The sequence below is a fragment of the Mobula birostris genome, unplaced genomic scaffold, assembly GCF_030028105.1.
Source record: "Mobula birostris isolate sMobBir1 unplaced genomic scaffold, sMobBir1.hap1 scaffold_841, whole genome shotgun sequence".
In the NCBI taxonomy this organism is placed as follows: Eukaryota; Metazoa; Chordata; class Chondrichthyes; order Myliobatiformes; family Myliobatidae; genus Mobula; species Mobula birostris.
In genome coordinates this window covers 3,637-17,971 of record NW_027278558.1, presented here as the reverse complement: position 1 = coordinate 17,971, position 14,335 = coordinate 3,637, and the positions used below count along the sequence as shown (strand labels likewise).

At 47.2% G+C, this 14,335-nt stretch overlaps 1 protein-coding gene across 1 annotated transcript in view; it reads left to right on the top strand.

The window, feature by feature from the left end:
* LOC140193776 (magnesium transporter NIPA2-like) overlaps window positions 1–13,852 on the top strand; it is a 33,181-nt gene extending 19,329 nt beyond the window's left edge. Inside the window, exons 4-6 of the mRNA XM_072250945.1 lie at window positions 4,557–4,647; window positions 7,473–7,633; window positions 9,536–13,852. Coding sequence (XP_072107046.1) covers window positions 4,557–4,647; window positions 7,473–7,633; window positions 9,536–10,152 — 869 coding nt within the window. The 3' untranslated portion in view covers window positions 10,153–13,852. The remainder of the gene's footprint in view (window positions 1–4,556; window positions 4,648–7,472; window positions 7,634–9,535) is intronic.
* The last annotated feature ends 483 nt before the right edge of the window (window positions 13,853–14,335 follow it).

Below are 14,335 nucleotides of genomic sequence, written 5' to 3'. Positions count from 1 at the left end.
CAATGTGCGGAGGGAGGCCGAGGTTGGGGGCTGGGGGGTGATTGGGTGTTCTGTAGGAGTGCAACACCACGGGCTTCTCCTTAGAACAGAGATGAGAAGCAATTTCTTTAGCCAGCAGCTGATGAATTTGTGGAATTAGTTGCCACAGACAGCTCTGGACACCAAGTCATCGGGTATATTTAAAGTGGAGGTACATAGTCTCAGTGTCAAAGGTTACAGGGAGAAGGCAGGAGAATGGGGTTGAGAGGGATGATAGATCAGCCACCACGGAATGGAAGAGCTGATTCTTGTAATCTTATGGTCCTTCACACGGAGACCCATTGTGCTGATCCCATGACATTTAATTACCTTCAATTTACTGAATTATTGAAAGACCACACTGACCACAACCATGGGGGATAATATTACAGCTCACCTCCTGACACTCTGCAGCTCCTGTTCTTTGACCAGAAATACTTCTCTTCTTCATTGAAACTGAGGCAAATAATTTACATCTGTGACATAGGTTGCTGGATTTAAGTGAAATGATGTTACTATCCTTAATTTTTCTTGCTCCATTCAGTTTGAAATTTCTTCTTGAAGCTCTTTTCACAGTCTAGACACTCTTCTTGGTTTTGCAATTTAATTCAGAGCCATTTTGCTTGGCAGGTGGAAGGAGCTCGGGTTTACTGGAGAGATGCCTTCGACAATGGTAGGAGTGCTGAATCTCCCTGGAATGTGGAATGCGAATTGCTGGGTGGGTTCACGTTGTTCAGGCTGTCAGCACCGGCAGAGAGAAATTCTTCCTGCTGTTTGGAGTGTCTGGGACTAGGAGTGATAATCTACACATTACGGTCAGATAGTTTAGGAATGCATTAAAGGAAATCTTTCTCACAGTGAGTAGTAGAAACTTTATCCCACTGTTTTTCCAAAGTTTAAAAAGTTTGAATTAAATTTATGACCAAAGTACTTGTACATATATGTCATCATATACAACCCTGAGATTCATTTTCTTGTGGGCACTCATAGTAAATACAAAGAAACAACAAAAAACAAGCAAAATAGTAATAAATAAATATGGAGAACATGAGATGAAGAATCCTTGAAAGTGAGTCCATAGGTTGTGGGAAGAGTTCGGTGACAGGGTGAGAGAAGTTAAACCCTTTGGTTCAAGAGGCTGATGGTTGAGGGGTAGTAACTGGTGGTGTGGATCCTAAGGCTCCTATCCTTCCTTCCTGATGGTAGCAGTGAGCAGAGAGCATGGCCTGGATGGTGGGGTGGGGTGGGGGGTTTGTTCCTTTATAATGGATGCTACTTTTTGATGAAGAATACGGGACTCTACCTCACAGAGAGTTGTAGAAAGGTGCATCTCTTTCTCACTGTTTATGGTTGGTGAGAGAGATAAATATGGAATTGAAATTGGTTTACTATTGTCACATGTACCGAAATACAGTGAGAGGTTTTCCTTGCATTCTGTTCATACGCAGGGAGATAAACGTCTTTCTTACTTACTTAATGAAGCCCATCACACCCAGTGGAGCATTGGCTGTTGACAGCAGCTGACCGGAGTTCCCAGTCCTGGTCCAGTCTTTCAGGTTGCCCCCAGGTTTAACCAGTCTTTGAAGATCCTTCCTCTCCCGGGGATGAGGTCTTTGGAGCTTGTGTTGGAATTTCTGTAGCTCTGGGTTTTTAAGGGATGGGGCTGCTAGCCCGGTGCCCATTCCCACTCCTTCACAGCCAGCCTTGCGACCCTCCCTCTTCGTACAGAGGGAGCTAAATGTCTGAACTAACACTGACCGTTTGGTTTGGTGTGACGACTACACCAAACTGCATCAACCATTACGGTCTGGTTTCTGTGCTGAGGTGTTAGTGGTGGGAATTGAACCCAGGTCACTGGCACTGTAATGCGTTACACTAACCGTGACACTATGGTGCTGCTCCAAGACAGAAGGTGAAAAATGAGGGGGATCTCATTGAAACCTATCAAATGGAGACAGGCTAACCCCTATAGGCATCAATGGATCTGGGGTTGAGAGGGAAAACCACTTCAAGTTCCTCGGCATCCATATCACCGAGGACCTCACCTGGTCTGTACACACCAGCTGTGTGGTGAAAAAGGCACAACAGCGTCTCTTTCACCTCAGACAGTTGAGGAAGTTTGGTATGGGCCCCCAAATTCTAAGAACTTTCTACAGGGGCACAATTGAGAGCATCCTGACTGGCTGCATCACTGCCTGGTATGGGAACTGCATCTCCCTTAATCGCAGGATTCTTCAGAGAGTGGTGCGGACAGCCCAGCACACCTGTAGTTGTGAACTTCCCATGTTTCAGGACATTTACAGGGACAAGTGTGTAAAAAGGACCCGAAAAATCATTGGAGACCCGGGTCACCCCAAACACAAACTGTTCCAGCTGATACCATCGGTACCACAGCATAAAAGCCAGGACCAACAGGCTCCGGGACAGCTTCTTCCACCAGGCCATCAGACTGATTAACTAGCACTGATTTGAGTATTTCTATGTTACATTGACTGTTCTATTTATTATAAATGATTATAAATTACAATGATTGCACATTGCACATTTAGATGGAGACATAACATCAAGATTTTTACTCCTCATGTATCTGAAGGATGTAAGAAATAAAGTCAATTCAATTCAAGTAGCGGATGTGGAGAGGATGTTACATCAATACTGGGGCAGTCTGAGACCAGAGGGGACTGTCTCATTAACAGAGGGTCATCCACTTAGAACAGAGATGAGGAGGAACTTCTTCAGCCAGAGATGCACACAGATGGCCGTGGAGGCCAAGTCTGGGTATATTTAAGGTGGATGTTGATAGGTTCTTGATTAATCAGGGCATCAAAGGTTACAGGAAGAAGGCAGGAGAATGGGGTTGAGAGGGATAATAAATCAGCTGTGATCAAATCGCAGAGCAGGCTCAGTGGGCCAAAAGGCCGAATTTTGTTCCTCCGTAGTCCAGTGTAATGAAGGAGGTTGTCATAAAGACCAGATACGCCAAGTGATTGGCTCTCACCAACATTTATTCCGTGTCCTACCGCAGTGCGGTTTTCCTTTGGAGTGTACTCCATACCAAAGTGCCCTGCAGCTCTCCAACCACCACCAAGGAAGGGCAGGGTAGCGGGTGTAGGAGAACACCGCCACTCACAGGTTCCCTTCTGAGTCATAGAATACTAGAGCACAGGAATAGATCTTTCAGCCCATCTAGTCCATGCTGAACCATTACTCTGCCTCGTCCCATCAACCTGCACCTGGACCGTACCCCTCCCATCCATGTACCTATCCAAATTTCTCCTAAGTGTTGAAATTGAAATTGAAACCACACTCTCACCACCCTGTTCCCCTTAAACAGCTCACCTTTTACCCTTAACACATGACCTCTAGTTGTAGCCTCACACAACCTGATTGGAAAAGCCTGCTTGCATTTACCCTATCCATACCCCTCATAACTTTGTATAATCAATCAAATCTCCCTCATTCTCCTACACTCTGGGGAAGTAAGCCCTCGCATTCTGGTCCTCAAGCCCCGACAACATCCTTGTAACTTTCCTCTGCATTCTTTCATTTTTATTGACATTTTTCCTGTAGCTGGGTGACCGGAACTGCATGCAATACTTCAAACCTGGCCTTACCAATGTCTATACAACTTCAGCATAACATCCCATCTCCTGTACTCAATACATTGATTTATGAAGGCTAATGTGCCAAAAGCTTTCTTTATGACCCTATCTACCTGTGACACCACTTTCACTTAAGTATGGCCCTGTATTCCCAGATCCCTTTGTTCTACCACACTCCTCAGTGCCCTCCCGTTCACTGTGTAAGACCTACCCTGGCTGGTCCCTACTGAAGTGAAACATCTCACACTTGTCTGCATTAAATTCCACCTGCCATTTTCAGCCCATTTTTCTAGCTGGCTCAGATCCCGCTGTAAACTCTGATAGGAGCTTTCCGATGTGTCGTGCACCACCTTTGCTCAGGTGGCTTGGGAGCGTAGTGTAACACTGACAGCAATCAAGGTTCAGTTCCTGTTGCTGCCTGTAAGCAGTTTAGACATTCTCCCGGTAACAGCATGGGGTTTCTGTGGGTTGTACAGATTAGGGTTCGTGAGTTGCGGGCATGCTGAAAGCAACGCTAACGGGCTGCCCCCGGCGCATCCTCAGGCTGTGTTGGTCACTGACTCAGACAACCCATTTCACTCTCTGCTTCAATTTGCCGATGTACATGTGACTATGTTAATCTGAAGTAATCTCCTAATTTGGATAATTCCTTCACTGTTCTCCCCAACACGAGGAGAAAGTTCTTTATCAACAGGACATCAAAGGTTACGGGAGAAGGCTGGAGAATGGGGTTGAGAGGGAAAATAAATCAGCCATGATGGAATGGCCTAATTCTGCTCCTATGTTTTATGGTCTTATTATCTAATGGTCAACAGCACTTTAACCAGGAGCACAGCATGTGCAGGCAGTTCCGAGTGAGCAGTGAATAGTGGAGTGTGAAGGATGATGACTGAGTGTTAAATTCTGCACTGATTCCTGGTCTACTGTCTCTTTCAGTGGGTGGAGGAGAAGCGATGAATTTTGCTGCATACGCCTTCGCTCCGGCGACTGTTGTCACTCCGCTTGGAGCACTCAGCGTCCTCGTCAGGTACTGTATTGGTTTGCCTCAATCCAGCTCCAGGATCACAGCCATCCCGATCCCAAACCCACCCATTTACCCCTCAATCCAGCTCCGGGATACCCGTAATCCAAATCCTGTACCCACCCATTTACCCCCTCAATCCAGCTCCAGGATCACTGTAATCCCGATCCCATACCCACCCACTTACTCCTCAGTCCAGCTCCGGGGATCACTGTAATCCGGCTCCAGTATCACCACACCTACCTACCCTCCAATCTGGTTCCCTAATTACCTTCTGAGCTCCTTGCTGCATCGCTTTCGAAGTGTCACTGGTTAAGCTGTTAATACTCATACAATATTTAATTTATGCACTTTGTTTATTTATGATAATTCATCTGTGGATTCTATCCTTAACTTCCTAAATTATTGTGTGTTATATGTGTGTTATGCGTACTATAGTGCTTTACACCCTGCTCCAGAGAATCATTGTCTTGTTTGACGATATACATACATATAAAAGTGACTTGACTTAACAATTCCAAATCTAGACCCACTATCCAGCTCTGGTATCACCACAATCCCAATCCCGTACCACCACTGATCCCACAATCTGATTCCTTCACTCACCATTCAACCCCGGAATAACCACACACTGATCATACAATCTCCCTCCATTACTCCCCAGCTGGAGGAACTCAGCAGGTCAGGCAGCATCTTTGGAGGGAAATAAACAGTTGACATTTTGGGCGAAGGTCCTTCATTGGGACCAGAGATTCAGTGGAAAGGAGATTTACCAGGATGCTGCCTGGATTAGAGAGCAAGTTTTATGGGGATAGGCTGAGCAAGCCAGGGCTGTTCTCTTTGGAGCGAAGGGACATGAGGTGACTTGATAGAGGTGTGTAAGCTAGAGTGGGCAGCCTTGGACTTTAGAGGGAGCTGCATAAGGGGCATTTAAAAAACCACTTAGATAGGCACATGGATGAAAGAAAAATGGAGGGCTATGTGCGAGGGAAGTTTAGATTGATATTGGAGTAGATTAAAAGATTGGCACAACATCATATGTGGACCAAAGGGCGTGGACTGTGCTGTAATGGTCTATGTTCTATGAAGTCCCTCCAAAATTTTGTGTGCATTGTTCAAGATTTCCAGCGTCATCAGAATCTTTTGTGTGTTTAATCTCTGCCTGGTCTCTCCTTGAAGCAGTGACAATGTGTTGGGTACAGCCCTTGGCAGTTCCTCACCAGAAAGCTGTCCGGTGTGATTTGCTGCCTGATTTTCCTTTGCCATCCAGGTGAAAGGCACCACGTAAGGGCAAAGGGGCATGAGATACCCCTGGCACATAAGGTAAAGGAGAATCCTAAAAGATTCTGAAAGCGTATTAAAAACAACTAGGTAACTAGAGAGAGATAGATCCCTGTTATGATCAGTGTGTTCATCCATGTACGGAGACACAGGAGATGGGTGAGGTGTTGAACTTGCAAGGGTTGTAAAGAAAGCTTTTGGCACATTGGCCTTTGTAAGTCAAAGTACTGAGTACAGGAGATGGAATGTTATGTTGAAGTTGTGTATGGTGTTGGTGAGGCCTCATTTGGAATATCGTGCCCAGTTCTGGACACCTACCTACAGGAAAGATATAAAGAAGCTTGGAAGAGTTTAGAGAAACTTTACAAGGATGTTGCTGGGACTTGAGGAGTGAGCTATAGGGAAAGATTGAGTAGGTTAAGATTTCATTCCCTTGAATTGGAGGTTTGGGGTATACAAAATTATGAGGGGTGTAGATTGGGCAGATGGGGCTCGTCAACCACGGTTGGCAGCTCATCTAGAAGAAGGAAAACTCCGATCTCAAACCTCCGCTGCCTTGCGGCTACACCCACTCATAGGAAAGGCTTCGGGAGTAAACCCCGAGGAAAAATCCAGAGCTGGAGTCCCTAAGGCAGTCCGACATTGAGTCAACGCTGACTGGCAACTCCTGTGACACCACTGGTGCCAAACTGTGTCAGTCTCTGCCGTTCCTTTGAATTCATCAGATGCGTGGAGAGGGGGCGCTTGCTGCCTGGGCAACAGCTCGCTCTCCAAATCGTACTGCCCAGGCTTGCGTATCTAGGCAGCTGGGACACAACATCCATGACCAGCTCTGACTAACAGAGGCCCTCACATCACCCCACAGCTAGGGTAAATACAAGCAGGCTTTTTCTACTCAGGTTGGGTGAGACTAGAACTAGAGGTCATGGGTTAAGGGTGAAAGGTGAAGTGCTTACTTCACTCAGAGGGTGGTGAGAGTGAGGAACACGTTGCCAGCAGAGGTGGCAGATGTGGGTCAATTTCAACACTGAATAGAAGTTTGGATATGTGGATGGGAGTGTATGGGGAGCTTATAGTCCAGGTACAGGTCAATAGGACTAGGCAGAATAATAGTTCAGCATGGACTAGATGGGCCAAAGGGCCTGTTTCTGTGTTGTAGTGTTCTATGAAACTACGAAAACCAACTGATCACTGCACTGTCACTAGCAGGTGAGGGGGAGGTTGGGTGGGTGGGTGGGGGTGGAGGATGAAGGAAGGAGCTGGGAGGTGATAGGTGGAAAGAGTAAAGAGCTGAAGAAGAAAGAATATGATTTGAGCATATAGTGAACCTTGAGAGAAAAGGAAGGAGGAGGGTAACTAGAGGGAGGTGATGGGTAGGTGGGGAAAAGAGTCTTGGCCCAAAATGTTGTCTATTTACCGCCCTCCCCCCTCCATTGATGCTGCCTGATCTGTTGAGATCCCCAGTATTTTCTGTGTGCTTCCCAAGGTTTCTGGCATCTGCAGAATCTCTTGTGTTTAATTGTTTCCCCCATTCTCGTCTCTCTCTGCAGTGCACTTCTGTCATCCTATCTTCTGCAGGAGAGCCTTAACCTGTTGGGGAAGCTGGGCTCTGTGCTCTGCATCCTGGGCTCCACCATGATGGTCATCCACGCCCCACATGAGGAGGAGGTGAAGACGTTGGAAGAAATGGCCCAGAAACTGAAAGATCCAGGTCAGTTCGGGAGCAGGCAGCCTCCTCACTTACTTCCTAACAAGCTCATCTCTAGGACATGACCAACGTTGCTTCATGTCCTTTTATTGCTTGGTTACTTCAACCCATCACCCCTACTGGGGCATAGGCCAGCAATAGCAGCTTGCCAGAGTACTCTGCTCTGGGCCAGTCCTTCAGATTATCTCAGGTGTAGCCTATCTCCTTCCTTTCCCAGGGGAAATCTTTGGAGCTTCTGTTAGCATTTCTGTGGCTATGGGATTTTATGGGATGTGGTTGCCAGCCGCAAGGTCGGTCCTCCTCCTTCCACAGCCGGACCTGGGACCATCCATGGCGGAGTTCTGTGTCGGTCAGCTCGGTTGTGAAATATGGGCAAAGGCAACCACTAGAGCCAACCTTAACTTGCCAGGGGTGTGAGGTAATGTTGCAGCTCTATAAGACCCTGGTTACACCACATTTGGAGTATTGTGTTCCGTTCTGTTCAGCTCATTATAGGACATTGATAAGATTCTGAAGAAGGGGTATGGTGTGTCAGCCGTCTTTGAAATTTATCATCCAGGGTTAATACCTGACTTCAAGAGCACTTATGAGTTATGTTCTGGCTGGACTTAGTCCTTAAACTGCTGGAGAACAGTGCGGAAAGAACAGGCGCTGTTTTCTCCCGGTAGGGATTAGCTTTTAGTTCCAAGTGCTCCTGTCACGTTTTGTCACCCTGCAACCTTATCCTTCAATCTCTTTGAATTATGGAGGACAGCATGTGTATAAATGTCTCTCTCCAGCAGACTTCATCATGGCTCCAGTATCTCTACTATTTTTTAATGTTTCTTAATTGTACATATGATTTTTTTGTGTTCTATCGTTGAGCAGCAGTAAACCATCTGATTGGCCTATCAGAGTTCTCTTTGGGAACTAGTTGGCTTGATCAGCATTTCTGATCTGGCTGTTGTTTACGATTGCACTTAATTAAAAAAAAAATCTCATTACAGGAAGAATGTGGAAGCTTTGGAGAGGGTGCAGAGGAGATTTGCCAGGATGCTGCCTGATTGAGAGAGCATGTCTTATGAGCAAGGGCTCTGTTTTTGGAGTGAAGGAGAATGAGAGATGACTTGATAGAGGTGTACAAGATATAATGAGGTTTAGACAGTCAGAGAGTTTCTCCCAGGGCAGAAACGGCTCATACGAGGAGGCATAATTTTCAGGTGATCGGAGGTAACAGATGGGCTTTTTTTCACACATGGGACGCCCTGCCAGGGGTGGTGGTACAGATAATACATTTAATAGACTCAGATAGGCACATGGATGATAGAAAAATAGAGGGTTATGTGGGAGGGAGGGGTTAGGTTGATTTTGGAGTAGGGTAAAAGGTCAGCACAACATCGCAGGCCAAATCTCCCAAACTCTCGATGACAAGGAGCTGCTGATTTTTGTACACTTCTCTGCTAGGTGAGTAGACAGAGGACAGGTCCATGTCAAAGGGTTAAAGGTCTGGTGTTACCTCGGGAGGAGAGAGGGGGAAATGAACCTGGGGGCTGGTGAACCATGCAGACGGCTGTCATTGCTGCAGAAATGTTTGCAACACTCCCCTTTCTTCCAAGGTCCTCTCTCCTCTCTCATCAGAATCCTTCCTCTCAACCCCTTTATCTTTCCAACCCACCTTCACCATCACCTTCTAGCTATCTTCCTTTCCTTCCCCCCTCCCCACTTTTTATTCTGGCTTCTACCCCCTTCTTTTCCAGTCCTGACAAAGGGTCTCAGCCCGAAATGTTGATTGTCTATTCATCTCCATAGACGCTGGCCGACCTGCTGGGTCCCTCCAGTGTTTTGTGTGTGTTGCTCTGCAGAATCTCTTGTGCTTATAAATGTACTTAAACTTTAGACTTTGACTTTAATGCTGTTGAATTGCAGGGTTCCTGGTCTTCGCCTGCCTTTTACTGATAGCCATACTGCTCCTCATCTTCTACGCGGCTCCCAGGTATGGGCACGCCAATGTCCTGGTTTACATCTCCATCTGCTCCCTCATTGGTGCTTTCTCCGTCTCCTCCGTGAAGGGCATCGACATTGCCATCAGAGCGTGTTTTGCCAATATGCCAGTTTACCGGCACCCGCTAACCTGGATCCTCACCCTCTCGCTGCTAGTCTCCATCGTCACGCAGGTCAACTACCTGAACAAATCCCTGGACGTGTTCAACACCTCAGTGGTCTATCCCATCTATTACGTGTTCTTCACCACGGTGGTCATTACCACCTCCGTGATCCTCTTCAAGGAGTGGCTCAGCATGTCTGCCGTGGACATTGTGGGCACTGTCTCTGGATTTGGAGCCATAGTCCTTGGTGTCTTCATGCTGCATGTCTTTAAGGACCTGAACTTCAGCCTCAGCAATCTGCCACGGGCACTCAAGGTGCAGGACAGGGTGTGTGCAACTCCTATGCTGAAATTAGATGACAAACACATCCTTGTGGAGAGTACAGACAACGCAGTGTTGACTGAGGACAAGTCAAGGGTCTTTGTCATCTATGGGTGAAGGGTCTGGGCTGATCAACAATTTAAATGTGACCATAAAAGCCAGACTTGAGTGGACTAATTGTACTAGCAGGCCCCTTGACCAACAATGAGTGGACTAATCGTAGATTCCAGGCCCTTTGGCCCACAATGAGTGGACTAGGAAACAAATGGTTGTCACATCGAACATAGAACACTGTAGCATATTACAGGGCTGTTGGCCCACCATGTTGTGCCAACCTTTTAACTTACCCTAAGATCAATCTAACCCTTCCCTCCTACATAGCCCTCCAATTCTCTATCATCCACGTGCCCATTTAAGAGTCTCGTAAACGTCCCAAATGCACCTGCCTCCACCCCCTCCCCCAGCAGTGCGTCCCACACACCCCCAATCCGTGTAAAGATAACCTGTGATGTTGGTCATGTGTGTTGCAGAGTATGCATTAGGTGTGATAATGGCCACAGCAGTCACTGTGTCCAAGATATAATGCCATGGTTGGGTACACTGCAATAAGCTCCTTACCCCACAGCCACTGAAAGACCTTTCTGCGTCTGGGGAAAACACAAAAAATAGATGTTTCATTTGTCACATTTATGTTGATACATCAAAACATACGAGTGAAATGTATCGCTTGCATCAATAACCAGCACAGTCTGGAGATGTGCTGGGGGCAGCCCACAAGTGCCATGCTTCCGGTGCCAACATAGCATGTCCACAACCCGCTAACCCTAACCCATACAAGTTCAAGCTCAGTTTACTGTCGCTCATGTGTACCACCGAACGAAACAACATTCCTCCGGACCAGGGTGCACAACACCGTACATATAACCCACACACAATTGTACACATGTATACCACCGAACGAATCAACATTCCTCCAGAGCAGGGTGCACAACACCGTACATATAACCCACATACCAAACACATAAAGTAGTATTACTACAAATAAAGTCACAGATAATAAAGTCACACATCTTTGGAATGTGGGAGGAAACCAGAATGCCCCAAGGAACCCATGCAGTCATGGGGAGGATGGACAAAGTCCTGACAGACAGTGGTGATGCTGAAGCTGGGTTGTGGACACTGTAACGTGTTGTACTAACTGCTGCTCTAGCACGCCACCCATGACAGGAGTGTGGTGGATACTCTGTAGTGACCTGGGTGAACATGGCTGTTATGTGATGGAAGAGGTAGTCACTGAGACCGGGCAGGGTTTACCCTTGGAGTGCACCTCTGTCAAATGCCTTGCAGTTCTCCAGCTCACCCTGCCCACCAAACCCTTCCCAACTCCATGAAGACCACCAAACCCTTCCCAACTCCGTGAAGACCACCAAACCCTTCCCAACACCGTGAAGACCACCAAACCCTTCCCAACACCATGAAGACCACCAAATCCTTCCCAACTCTGTGAAGACCACCATACCCTTCCCAACACTGTGAAGACCACCATACCCTTCCCAACACTGTGAAGACCACCAAACCCTTCCCAACTCCCTGAAGCCCACCAAACCCTTCCCAACACCATGAAGACCACCAAACCCTTCCCAAGTCCGTGAAGACCACCAAACCCTTTCCAACTCTGTGAAGACCACCAAACCCTTCCCAAGTCCGTGAAGACCACCAAACCCCTCCCAACACCGTGAAGACCACCAAACCCTTCCCAACACCATGAAGACCACCAAACCCTTCCCAACACAGTGACATCCACCAAACCCCTCCCAACACCGTGAAGACCACCAAACCCTTCCCAACACCATGAAGACCACCAAACCCTTCCCAACACAGTGACATCCACCAAACCCTTCCCAACACCGTGAAGACCACCAAACCCTTCCCAACACCGTGAAAACCACCAAACCCCTCCCAACACCGTGAAGACCACCAAACCCTTCCCAACACCATGAAAACCACCAAACCCCTCCCAACACCGTGAAGACCACCAAACCCTTCCCAACACCGTGAAAACCACCAAACCCCTCCCAACACTGTGAAGACCACCACCAAGAACAGGGAAAGCAGCAGGTGCAGGTGATGTTGCCATACACAAGTTCAAGTTGAAGTTTATTGTCTTCTGACTGTACATATATACAACCAAATGAAACAATGTTCCTCTGGACCGTGGTGCGCTGACAGTGTACACACAGCATATGAACCTAAACATTCCCATGAATAAGTCATAGCATCAGAACTGTCCCAGGAACAAAACCTCGGTGCTGACAGGGTATTTATTCATCAGTCTCACAGCCTGAGGGAAGAAGCTGTCACCCAGTCTGGCAATCCTAGTCCTGATGCTCCTCTACCTCCTTCCTGATGGTCATGGGGAAAAGAAGTTGTGGAATGGGTGGGTGGGAGGTTTTGTGCCCTTTGGCTGCAGAGCTCCCGGTAAATACACAAAAGGGGTGAGAGAGGCCCTAGTGATCTGAGGGTGTGAGAATCTGCAACCAGTGGGGAGAGAGCAGGTTCATGAGCGTCTGGATGAGACTCTGGGCACACGAGTGTCTGGACGTGACTCTGGGCTCAGAGGGGTCTGGACATGACTCCAGGCTCACGAGGGTTCGGATGTGACTCCGGGATCACGAGGGTCTGGTCGTGACTCCGGGCTCATGAGGGTCTGGATGTGTCTCCAGGCTTGAGAGGGTCTGGATGTGACTCCGAGCTCACGACGGTCTGGATGTGACTCTGGGATCATGAGGGTTCGGATGTGACTCTGGGATCACGAGGGTCTGGACATGACTCCGGGATCATGAGGGTCTGGATGTGACTCCGAGTTCACAAGGGTCTGGATGTGACTCCGAGCTCACGAGGGTCTGGATGTGACTCTGGGATCACGAGGGTTTGGATGTGACTCGGGGATCACGAGGGTCTGGACATGACTCCGGGATCATGAGGGTCTGGATGTGATTCCGAGCTCACGAGGGTCTGGACATGTCTCTGGGCTCGAGAGGGTCTGGATGTGACTCCGAGCTCACGAGGGTCTGGACGTGGCTCCGGACTCACAAGGGTTCGGATGTGACTCTGGGGATCACAAGGGTCTGGACGTGACTTCTTGTACTGCAGCACTCCACCAGTTTCAGTGTGTCAGATCATTGGATACTGACTTCAAAAAAGATGTGTAATCAGGTTTGTTATCACTAAAATATGCTGGGAATTTTTTTTTGTTTTGTGGCAGCAATACAGTGCAATACATAAAAAAATTACTCGAGGTTACGATATGAAGTATAAAATAATTAAATAAGTGGTACAAAAATAGTGAGGATTCACGGACATTAAAAATACTTCAAATTACAAAATAAATAGTGCTGGAGAAAAGTGTTAGTGAGGTAGTGTATGTGGATTCATTGTCCATTCAGAAATTTGATTGTGGAGTGGGAGAGGATGGAAAGAAGCTGTTTTGAAATGTTAGTGTTGTGTCTTCAACCTGTACCTTACCCTTGAAGGTAGCATTAATGTCCTCAATGATGGATGTCACCTTTTCCTGAAACATCACAGGAAGAAACTCCACTGAGAAAGGGGCCCTTGATCGGACTGATATATATTGTTTGTATTTTTCTATTGTAAATGTATTTTTGTAACATCTTTCTACTGGTTTAACCTGTATCTACTTAAGCATTATGATTCCTTCAGTGCTGAGTGCATTTTAACGGTCAATTCTGTAGGACCGAGCCACGCCATAAGTGGAACAGTAACAATGAATGTCTCTGACATGATGTTATTAAAATCTTTGGACAGCATAAAAATGTTCCTGGTTGTGTTGTTAACTTAAAACTAAGTGATTTACTCTGGATGGCAGCCAGCAGGTCTCCAAACCACCGGACCGTTGGCCATGGTTGGGTGTTGCAAGTGTCGCTGGGTTCCGCGGGACCCTCCATCACTAGGTTACGGTGGTCCCTTTGTCAGCCACCACCCGCTGCTCGTCGTTTGTGATTGCCGGGCACTTCAGTGCTGTAGCAACATCAGAATCAGGTTTATTAGCACTGCCGCGCCATGACCTGTGTTGTTTTGCAGCAATGCATACCATACTATCAATTATAATAAGTAATAGCTATATAATAATCCGTAGTGCAAAAAGAGAAAATTAGTGAGGAAGTGTTCATGGGTTTCGCTGTGCATTCAGACATCTGATGACGGAGGGGAAGAAGCTGTTCCTGAAACATTGAGTGTGTGTCTTCAGGATTCTGTGACACCTCCTTGAAGCTAGCAGTGA